The sequence below is a fragment of the Electrona antarctica genome (genome assembly GCF_951216825.1).
Source record: "Electrona antarctica genome assembly, chromosome: 8".
Taxonomy (NCBI): domain Eukaryota; kingdom Metazoa; phylum Chordata; class Actinopteri; order Myctophiformes; family Myctophidae; genus Electrona; species Electrona antarctica.
Window position 1 is genome coordinate 1,942,532 of NC_136789.1, and position 11,704 is coordinate 1,954,235.

The 11,704-nt window shown below is 41.1% G+C and overlaps 1 protein-coding gene across 1 annotated transcript; it reads right to left on the reverse strand.

Annotated features, from left to right (window-relative positions):
* Nucleotides 1–1,131: 1,131 nt before the first annotated feature.
* Nucleotides 1,132–10,456, reverse strand: vamp2 (vesicle-associated membrane protein 2). The gene is made up of 5 exons (XM_079507900.1): nucleotides 10,173–10,456; nucleotides 5,681–5,777; nucleotides 5,160–5,318; nucleotides 4,220–4,271; nucleotides 1,132–3,776 (listed from the first exon to the last, which is right to left on the reverse strand). Coding segments are annotated over exons 1-5 (327 nt in total). The 5' UTR covers nucleotides 10,175–10,456; the 3' UTR covers nucleotides 1,132–3,759.
* Nucleotides 10,457–11,704: the final 1,248 nt, after the last annotated feature.

An 11,704-nucleotide genomic window follows, 5' to 3' on the forward strand; every position in this document is an offset into this window, starting at 1 on the left:
TGTGCTATTCTTAGTTATAGGATCATTTGTCTAGAGACTGATTACAGATTAAAGTAGCTCCTCAGACCTGCATACACGGCCTTATGGTGGGGTAGGCATTGTACTGTACTTGAATTTAATGCATGTTGTTCATGATATCTATTCTTTTTTTCTTGCATATGCTAAAATATTCACATTTATTAAAAATGTATTGAGCCAGTGAGACACATCACAGATACAATCTGTAGGGGTCAGACATGCTAATTATTTAAAGGTTATTGTAGGGGTCAGAGTAAGCTTTTTAAAACAATGGTGGTGGTAATTGTAGTAGCAGTAGTAGTGTGATTGCTTTTCAAAAGTTGTTGGAGAAAACATGTCCTTTCACTTGTTTTTGATGGCAATCGGCAGCATAAGCATGAAAATCTGGTCTTTGGTAATATTATGTGATTAGTTTTGCTCTATTCTGGAGGAAATGAAAGGGGAGCGGGTAATTCTAAGGCATTGGGGTCGAGGGGACAGATACATTTGGCGTCATTCACATACAAAAGGCAGACACCTCTTTCACAGAGCTGGCTGGCAGAACTGTGACCTATCTGCTAGTGTAATTTCGTTGTCACGGAAACAAGTCACCCTTCTGTGAGATTTAAGCGGCCTAATCTGTCGGGATAAACAAGGGATATTCCTATGACAGGCGGAGCTACTCTAACACACATGCATGCACGTGTGCGTAGTCTGCGCACGCACGCACGCACGCACGTACGCACGCACGCACGCACGCACGCACGCACGCACGCACGCACGCACGCACGCACACAAACACAAGATGTGTTTCAAATGAGTGAGTTGAGGGGGAGTATGTTCACCTACAGTATACTGTAGAATAGATGACAAGGATAAGAAATAATTTCGAAAAGAGATGGCTACTAAAGATTTGTACACACTGCAGATTTCAAAAGATGTTGCCACGATTCCCAATGTACAAAGGCCAAAGCACTCATTAGAATGTTTGCAAGAGCAGTATGATATAACAATTGGCTTTCTCAACACAGCACAGCACCAGCTCAATTGCTTTCTTTAATTTACTCCCCCTTGAACGTGGCCACTGGAAGCCTTTTCATGTTAAAATATGGACCCTGTATGTACTGATGAATGGGAATTCAACAGTTTTAAGGAACTATGTTCTATATGTTGCAGTTTGCGGATGCATACAAGGCCTAGTGTGACTGGAGATTTGAGAAAAAGCAAGCACATTGTACTGTCCTGCACTGTGGATGTAGCTTTAACGGTCAATTGCACAGGAGCAGATGCCAAAATAGTAAAGGAATCATTCAAAACTAAACCAGCGAGGGCACCAATGAGGAAACAGCTGGAACAATAAGAAAAGCCTCTCCCTAGTTAATTGGCAGTGTATAATGCACATAGCAGAATTACAAAAACACACATTACACAGGTAGAGAGGAGCGCCCTGCCCATGGCAGCAAATAGTACAGTGTACACGCTACTCTTTACCTGCCTGTTTCACACAAAAATATACTATAATATAAATATAATCTATTATATTAAAAAAAGAAAAAGGCCTTAACTATAGGGAGAAACATAGAAAGAGAAAGAGAGAGAACCACTGCGTTACCAAAACACTCTAGCTAGCTTGTTTGGAATGCTACAATTGTTGAAACAACTGGTTTCTCTTGTTTCTCGGAATGCTCACTCAAGTCAATAGCTTTGAATCTAAAAAAGAATAACCCCTAACATTATCAGTTCATTGTTCACTTACTTTACTTTTTAAGTTGTTGTACTTTTCCCTCGTTTGACTCTGTTACTTTGCCTTGGTTCACAAATAAGGCAGAATACCAGAATTGTCTCGGTTTCATGTGCTCATTAAATGGTGAGGTTTTGCTGCAAGAGGATCTCTTTTGGGCCAGCCATACTACTGACCAGCCAGACAGCGCCATCAAAAACAAGGACATTTTGTGCATTTTAAACATATCCCCCTCTTTGTTGGGAACTCTCCCTACAGGTATACACAAATTTAGGTGTACAATAATGTTTTGACTGTATAAGGTCAGTCAGCGGCCACTTAGACTTCATGCTAACAGTACACAAATGCATGGGTTGTCAAATTATTAAAACCTCTTGTAACAGTATCATGTTTTTTTTCTTCTCCCAAGTCTATATCTACGGTATGATATTGATTAATGACATCTCTGTAGTATAAATGTAATGTTTCAGCAACGTCACAGATATTACAAAAGAAAATAATTTTGGACAGATTTCAAATTGTAATCTTATCTATCCAAAAACGAATGCTTACAGCTAAGAATCGTTATGTTCCATTATGGTTTGTAGGATTAGTATTGGCGACATCTATCTACACCTTGTGTAGTTTTTTCTTCTCAAAGATACTTAACATGTGCTACATTAAGAGCATTTGCACTAGACTGCAATGAAGGAATGTTCTCGAAATAAGACACTAAGTAAATCTTACAAAAAAAAGAAGAAGAAAAAAACAACATCTACAGACATTGGTCCAACTGTACTATGACAGTTTTGAATTCAACAGATGAAATGAGGCGCTAAAGCATGCAGAGAAAAAAGGAGAGAGTGGTGTTGAAAGAGACTGGATGGATGGACAGAAATGAGAGATGTTGGGAGTGTGGGGAGAATCATGGGAGTGATGATTTAACAACTTAATCCCCATACGGAGTCCCTCAGGACACTATACTTGTGTATTTTCTGTTATTGTGGGGAGAGCTTTAGCCGAAAATAGCATATCGGCTATTTTCACCTAAAGCTTTCCCCACAATACAGATGCTGGGGTTTAAGTGGTTAAGGGAAACACTGCTCCAATTAGGGTTACTGGACGCTCTGGGACAGCCAATCTTATTCATGGACATTGAACAACTCGTCACCAAAGCCAGCAGCTATAAAGCAAGCCTTGAATCTGTGATAGTGTCAAAATGTTAAATCTGGAGTGACGAAGTTCCACAGAAATCAATTTCCCATATTATGAAGCAGCTTCAGATTTTACAACTTGGCATCATCTCAGGTTTGAGTTGCTTTGTTGCCATGTTTATGGCTTTTGGAGAGAGTTTCTCCACAAATACTTATTGGATCGTCTTAGGGTTGAACTCAAAAAGTGAGTGGCAGTTCCTTTAAGTAACTTAGTTACAGAAGGCCGACTCCATTGTGGTGCATCGATACTCTATGACAGACAGAGAGAGATGGACTAAAAGAGCCATGGACAGATAGACAGTGATACCATGCAAAATACACACTTTGATAAATAGGCAGTAGTTAAGTCTGAAGCATAACTAAAATAAATACAAAAACTTAAAAAATACAAAATGCACATACGCACACTCACACACACACACACACACACACACACCTACAAAACAGTATATATCAGAATAAAACTCTACAAAGAACTATATATATATATATATCATATAAGTTATGTCACAATTATTCGCCAGAGTCATTGTTTCCTTTTCTATTGTTGCATCGTCACAAGTGTTTGGTTTCGAGTATGGCAGATTAGAAAGAGCCAAAAGTATCAAGAAAAGAGACACGGCCACAGACTCACGGGACAACGATCGACAGGGGTCCAGAGGCGAGGTGGTGGAAGTGGGGGAGCCATGGGGCCCGGAACGGGGTTAGGGGTGTCTAACTGGGGGAGAAATGTAATTACATCATCATCAGTGGTAATTTTTGTCGTCAATTTGATGGTTTCTTCTGTTGCAAGGGAGCGGTTTCAGACTGGGGTAGGAACAACTCTTCTTAGGTGCTGAAGTACACTGCAGAAAGATGGGGGGAAAGGTACGGTTGATAGAAATGTTAGTTGAATGCATGCATGAGAGCTGTTTCAAAATGTGGACAGTTGGACACCATCAAAATGTACCGTATCTGGAACCTGATATTTACTAAATGAACTAACAATAGTCCCTGTTGTCCCAGTTGCCCGTGAATGTTACATTTCATACGTATTCAGGTCCCGTACAATCCCATTCACAAAATTACTCATCAGGACTCAGTGTCAAGTGATGAGTACACAGTAAAGTCCTCAGTGTTGATGGACAGTGGACTGCAGTTTGTACACTGAGTTAAATTTACACTGAGGACTTAATTGTGTAACTGTCAGCATTACTCTACTTAGTCATTTGAAATATATCGAAATATGCATATAATTGATACAATAAAAATCACAACATTGTTGAATTTAACAATGACTGAGTCTTACCGATAATGACGATGAGCACAATCAGGCATATCACACCCAGGATAATCATCATCTAATGACAGTAGAGAGAGAGCATCGTTGTTAAAAAGTGCATGACAAAAACAACAAAGTATATGTATTTTAAACTTCTTGGCATAGAGGTAGATGAATGAAAGTGAATGTCCACTAGCTCTAGGAACCAAATATTTGATGTTGACCCAGAAGCTAAGACATAATCTTTTAAATAGTAATAGTTCATTGGTCAAAATATCAGTATGCCAAACATTGTGTTAGTATACAATTATTTAGAATGATATACATAATTGTTGCAACATTTAACTTTTGAAAAGGTCGAAGATCTATGAAGAGCAAGAGTTGTGCTAGCTTTTATTCTTGCTGCCTCAGTGCCTAATCTCAGACTAAATTAGACCTTGAAGACCATGATGTGAATACAATTAACTACCCTTATGGGTACATTTTACAACAATGCTGAGTGTTAAATCAACACTTTTGACTGTTGACATTTTACTGTTAACAATTGTTTGGGTCTGCATGACCAGGTATGAGAATCAGTGGACTACACCACATTTTGGGGTGACATTGTGTAGCACAGCTGCTTGAAAAGCACCTGGACAACATGTTCACCTACCTCCACTAGCAACCGTAGTAGCGACCTAGTGGGAAACATTTTCAACATTGGCTGCCTCTAGGCTGCCAATGGGAAACCAATCCCATAAACCCATAAAACCAATACAACCCATAGTCTAAATGACATAAAAACATACTCTGAACGCCGCAGCTGGCAACTATGACTGAGTCATTCTTGTTTAAATGTAGATGGTACTTCAAACACTGCCTGAGCAAAATTTGAATCTGTCATTCTGACAATACAACCCAAGGCTGCACCTGGACAAAGCACATTCCACCTAGGAGTACTTATATTCTGCATGTGCACACTCACCTTGGCATTCTTCCACCAGTATTTATTCTTCAGTTTTGCAGCACTGGTCTCAAACTGGGAGGCTCCAGCCTGCAGAGCGTCAGCCCTGTCGTCCAGCTCCGACAGCTTCTGATCACGCTCTAGAACCTTATCCACGTTTACACGCATGATGTCCACCACCTGGGTGAATGACACGCAGCACAGAAGAGGGCAGAACATTACTGGATTATTATGGTATGGCCTTATGTTAGAGTCATTCCAACAACACTGTCATTATTATTGCGAGATCTTATGCACCAAGAACATTTTCTGTTCCGTTTCATTCTTGTCATCAGTCTTCATATCAACGCTATGGGAAGAAACGTTGTATCTGGATTTTTCATCCTTTTATGTTTTTTCATCAATTGAATGCCCTATTAATAATTACATTGGATCCATTGAAACACAGGATCTTTTTTTTTCAAGGTTTTGGACATACACTGTTTGCAGATTCACACATTCATATGAATATGTGACTTTGGGTTTTTACTTTGGTTACTCACCTCATCCACTTGTGCCTGTGTCTGTTGCAGACGGCGGTTGCTGGTGAGGTTGGGGGGCTGAGTTCCCTCAGCAGGGGGGCCAGCGGCTGGGGCAGACCTGGCAATGGAAATACAGGTTCTTCAGTACTTTGTAACCCAGCCAACATGGCAACCCAACAAACATGGAACCCATTTCAACTGTCAACCACAGAGCAGAATAAGAGTGACATCATTTTCTCCACTTTCCACTCCCACTTCTACTCTGTCCAAGATGGCCGAAATGTTTGGCAGCAGCATGCAGCAGCTGATTTTGTTATTTGAGTTATTTTTAATTGAAAGTATTTGATGTTCATTTATGTTTGAATTTACAACATTTTGGTTCTTGATCTTGATCAAATCGAAACAAAATGTTCTCATGAATTGATCGTTTATTTGACCAGTAAGACGCCCTGAGGGCGAGAAGCGACCTTGCGAGGTCGCGTGCACGCATCTGCCTGGGTGACGGCAGACTGCTGGGCGAGCACTGGCGCTTTGGCATAGGGGGTCAGATCAACATATGGAATGTCAGAACAGGAAGGACGGGTGGGGAGGATCAACATATGGAATGTCAGAACAGGGAGATCTAAGGGTTTGAGGTTTGAAGTCAGATGTAGAGTTGCTGGCCGGCTCTATATATGCAGCTCTATATACCTCCAGATATATGGAGGTGTGATGTCACGAGGCGTGACCATATATGGAGGCGTGATGTCACGAGGCATGACCATATATGGAGGCGTGATGTCACGAGGCGTGACCATATGGAGGCGTGATGTCACGAGGCGTGACCATATATGGAGGCGTGATGTCATGAGGCGTGACCATACATGGAGGCATGATGTCACAAGGTGTGACCATATATGGAGGCGTGATGTCACAAGGCGTGACCATATATGGAGGCGTAGGTGACTAACTAACTTCATAGTAAATGCGACCTACAGTAGCAATAATGATTTATTATTTTGAGCAAAGACTGATTTGGACACCTGGCCTTTCAGGTCAGGTTTTTGTTCTGAAAGATTTTCCCCTGGATGGGTTTCTGGTACTGGATGGTACCTGAACCTGGCGAGCTGACTCAGAACTGAACCCCCCTTCCCCCCCACACATGTGGTATAGGAGCCAGGTAGGACATCTGTTAACTGACATGTTTCCTAATTGTATTTTGGTTGTATGGCAGAGAATGCAATGATTTAAAATAGATGACCTCTGTAGTAGCATTAGTCACATTATTTGTGGTATTGTGTTGTTGCTCTGTATCTCTAAAAGCTTGCAGCATCACCTGAAGTAAATGAAAGTATTACCGGTACTTCTCTGTTAAACACCACCTGCATGACTGAATGCTGCATCACCTATTTTAAAATTCCTCTTTTTAAAATAAACAACAAGCATTATCTGCTCTTTGCATGCAACAGATGAAGTTATGAGGTCACAATCCCACATGCTCTGATGCTGCCGGTTCAGTGTTCAGTGATGTTCTGAAGTACAATACATCACTGGGTGCCCGCTGGCCTAGCGGTCCAGGAGCATGACACATAGGCTCTGGCCTGACAGCGTGTCGCATGTTTGAGTCCCGTTCATGTCGACCTTTGCTGCATGTCTATCTCTCCCTCATTCATGCATGTCTTTCTTCACCAGTAACTATCAATAAAGGCAGAAAAGCTAAAAATATAAATAAATAATATATATTTTTAAAAGTACAATACATATCATCTGTGAGACGTTCCTGAATAGAGACAGAACTCTCCATAAAGGTCACCTTTAAATGCTGCTACACAACTTGTTAATCCCCATCTGACAACAAATCCTTCTAATCGTCAACTTTTGTTATCATCTCAAGACAGACATTGACACTGAGTTTATTAAAAATGTCTACAGTATATTGTGCCCATGCAATCTCAAACAAAACACCAAGTCAAGTTCTTAACACAAGTGTATGCCAAATAGAAGCCTGTTCCTCCTATACTCCTCTTCCCCTGGACCAGAAAAACACATCATATCCTACATCAGGAGAATGGCTGTCATACAGTGATGTCATAAATGAGTGTCATACTCATCTATAACCTTGCTGCATATATACTTACTTACTTACTACTTATACTTGAATGACTCATTTATCTCCTGGTGGTAAAACACAGGCAACAAATATCTCCTCATTCAATGTTTTTGCGCTATTCATTGACTGATTGATTGATTGATTATTGATTGATTGATTTGCCATATATATAGTTCAAACTGGGGCCAACATATTGTCGAGGCTGAATGAACTGGAGCAAATGGAACCTGTTTATCATGTTCAATTTGCATTCATACTGCTAACGTTGCCCCAACAACTCACATCCATTTATCCAATACAGCTGCAGGTCATTTCTCCTGGTGTGTGTCATGGTGAAGGCCAGAGAGGCAGGTCATACATGTATTCCACAGTGTGAGACCATAAACAACCCAAACTACACCGCGAAGTAACATTGTCAGTGTCTTCTGACATGTGGTATGGCACACAATGAACATCTAAAAAAAAGGCTTAAACACTTAAACCCTTGTCTAGACATAGTGAACGAGACCTGATCAGTTGGCTCTGTATATATACTCAACGCATTTTCAAAAATAGCCTATCTACAAGCTCATATACGTTGTGAGCTTGTAGGCTATATCTGCTATTTCTGCCCAATGTTCCTCCCAGAATATGGATCATGCTGTGGTTCAGGAAGTTAATCAACAAGCTGCTAGAAGCCTTTTCACATTCCTTTCACTAAAACGCTGCCAGACAATAATTGACTGCGCGCAACATCAAATAGATAGTAGCTACATCTTTTCAGACCCCTTTTCAAGGCAGAGGCTGCAAAAATAGTCTAGTGAGTAGTGACCAATGTTCGCAAGCGCGCCCCCCCCCAGCACTCGTGCACTCGTGCACACACAGGCTGTGTGTTTTTCAGCACCGGACAGCGCCGCTTCAGCACCATGGCCAGAGTCTGATCAACAGCAGACTGCTCTTATGTTTGTTTTAGTCTCGATGACGGTGGATTAACCTAGATTATAATAGCCCATTCATTGTTTCGGAGGGTATTTTCCGACCCAGTTGGCTCTAATGTGTGAATAAATCCCATCGAGCATGACTCGACGAGGCCTGTTTAAAACGGTTATAGCAGGCTACAACGTCGAGGAGGGCGTTCCTATAGGCTATATGATCCATGGTGATCGTTTTTTTTGACAATGGGATTTATTTTATTTTACATTCAGCCCATATCGTATAGGCTAAACATCCTCGACATTTGTCCAATTAGCCATCGTATGTATAGGGTTAAGGGTTATAGGCCATTTCAATAGCATTAAATGGCGTGTAGCCTCCTGTGCACATATTGACAGACGATGGAATTGTCACGGCCATCTTTCCACAGCCGACACTTACACACTTGTCGAAAACAGCAACAATAGCCTATAAACAAAGGGCCCGAAATATAAAGACATGATGACCGCTATATAAGACACTGATGAGAAAGCAAACATGGGGGAAAATACACCCTGCTTTGTATCTGTCCGCCCTCGTAACGACAACCAACGACATTCTAGGCTACATTCTGAAATCCGTACTAGTGTTCGTTTAACACTGAGAGTATAGCCTACACATGGAACCAAATAAGGGTCCATTTGCTTCCATGTGTACACTCTCTGAGTTTAAAGAACGGCAAGGGTCCCTGTTGGCTCTATTTGTAGGCTAGAATTAAGCCACACTCTGGATTGTATGTAGCCTACCCCCACCCCCCACGGTAGGCTAATATCACAAATATAGGCCTAATCCAAACACGTTCAAACGAAGGCTAATAATGTAAATAGTCGCAAATAGAATGTAGTCTTTATTTATAAGCCTTTGGGCGATCACACGATCGTCCCTTTGAAATCAAACCAGTCCAATCTGGAATGAAATGACGTGCGTGCCCAGTGTAAAAGCATACTAACATGAATGAAATAGCTACCGAACAAGGCTGAAATGAAATAAATAAGCCTGTTTACTGACAGATAAGGCCTTTAACGACGATGCTTTATTCAACTGCACACATTAGCCTAAAGTCTTCAGTGCTCATTTATAACTGCGAGAGTGAAGCTATACAATTGGAAACAAATGGACCCTTGGGGGGTCTATTTGGTTTCATTTATTTTACTGTGCAAGGTTAGGCCATAGGTGTTAGCTTCGTTTAGACTATTTCATCACGTAGTGTGTTTTTTCTTTCTTCCATATGCTTCTTCAGTATAGGCTCACAATCACAATTAAAGTGAATTCGGACGAACGGTCGAAATAACCTATTAACGGTCGAATGTCTGAATGACAAGGCACCGTTAAATCCTGTTATTTCCCGAATATCACCAATCACGTCGCGAAATTACAAGTGGCTCACAAGCAACAAATTAGCCCTATAGCCTATATAAAAGCACGGGAATGGGCCTATACACACGCGATATTATGTAATAACAGGCTACTTACATTTTTCCTGGCGATGTGGGCTATATAATGCAGAAATCCCGAGTGGAGATGTTCGGAGTAAGTGGCTCTAGTTGCTTTAAGTGGATTGTCTTCTGCAGCTCGTCTACCCTCTGGCACCCGTTGAGAGGTTATTCTGTACTATCCGTGACCGTGCGCTGCTTTTGTTTACCGATCAAATACGTCCCCCTTCCCTTCAAAACAAGCTGCCCTCTCGGCCTATAATTTTATTATATAATAATATAAGTAAGGTCGTGCAGCGCCCACAGCCTTTGATATTTCTTCAACCGCCGGTCCTCCACAGTGTCACTGCCGTTAATGAACATGTAATAAGGTACAGGATCGATCCCATCGCTTGGAAGAGCGGTCGGTCGAGCTTTGATTGGTTGGGTTTTTGTAAGGGAACTATATGGTTTATAGGCAACAATAGTAGCATATACTTATACTACACATCTCATATTAAACTGTGTTTCTATAAAACTTGGTTTGTGTATGGGCACCGTTTTAAAGTTCTCAAATGAAATGAAATGAAATGAAATGAAATGAAATGAAATGAAATGAAATCTATATTTACCCAGGGTATCTGGGCTAAGCTCAAGAACTTGTTTCCAGCCAGGCCCTGCTCATAGAACACATTTCATCGTAGTGGTTGATGCCTTGTTCAAGGGCATTTCAGCGGTGGTAATTTTAACGTGTCGGACGGCTGATTCGAACAGGGAACCTTCCGGTATCTAGACCGCGCCGCTATCCGTTCGGCCACCGCTGCCACATCAGACAGAACATCTTTACATTTCTGTGAATGGTTTCTGTCATGGACATTGAGAAATGTTTAAAATAGACTAATTATCAACGCAATGTGTATCATTTTATTTTATGAAATTGTTCAGTCATGTTTATTATGTTTTATTATGCTGTCATTTGTCAGTGGTTCCATGACAACCAACTATAGCCAATTACAGCACGGACATCCCTGTGGGCTATGGGGTCTAGACTCCACCGTAATAACCTGTCGCCTGGATTAGAAAGGGACAAAGATGGCTTGGTGACGTGACGTCACTCCCTGGTCTCATGTTGAGATGGATGGGTGGCCAAAGACTTTTTTTTAATGATAACGATCGTAGCGACCCCTTTTTTCTACAGCTACTGTTATGACCCTATATAAACGTGTCCCATTCATGGAAATGACTTACAAGCCTGCCCACGTTTAGACTCAATGCACTTATAAAGGCTACTTATGGTGGTGTGGATGTATGTCAACAAAATGGCGTTCTTTATAGGGGGTGTGGTAAATTAATAGGGTAAATTCCAGTGGTCTGTTATTTAGTTATTTCCTACTGATGAAATATTGGTCACCATGATGAATTTATTTTAGTGACAGCTATTTGCCTTTCTGTTTATTAAATTAAGGGGCCAAGCCCGAAGGACAACAAATCGGGAGTAGGCCTATGTTAAAAGATTAAGTTTTATGAGCCAATGAATATTGCAGTTTTATGAAAATTCTTCTTCTGCCCCTAATACATATACACGCAGAGTTA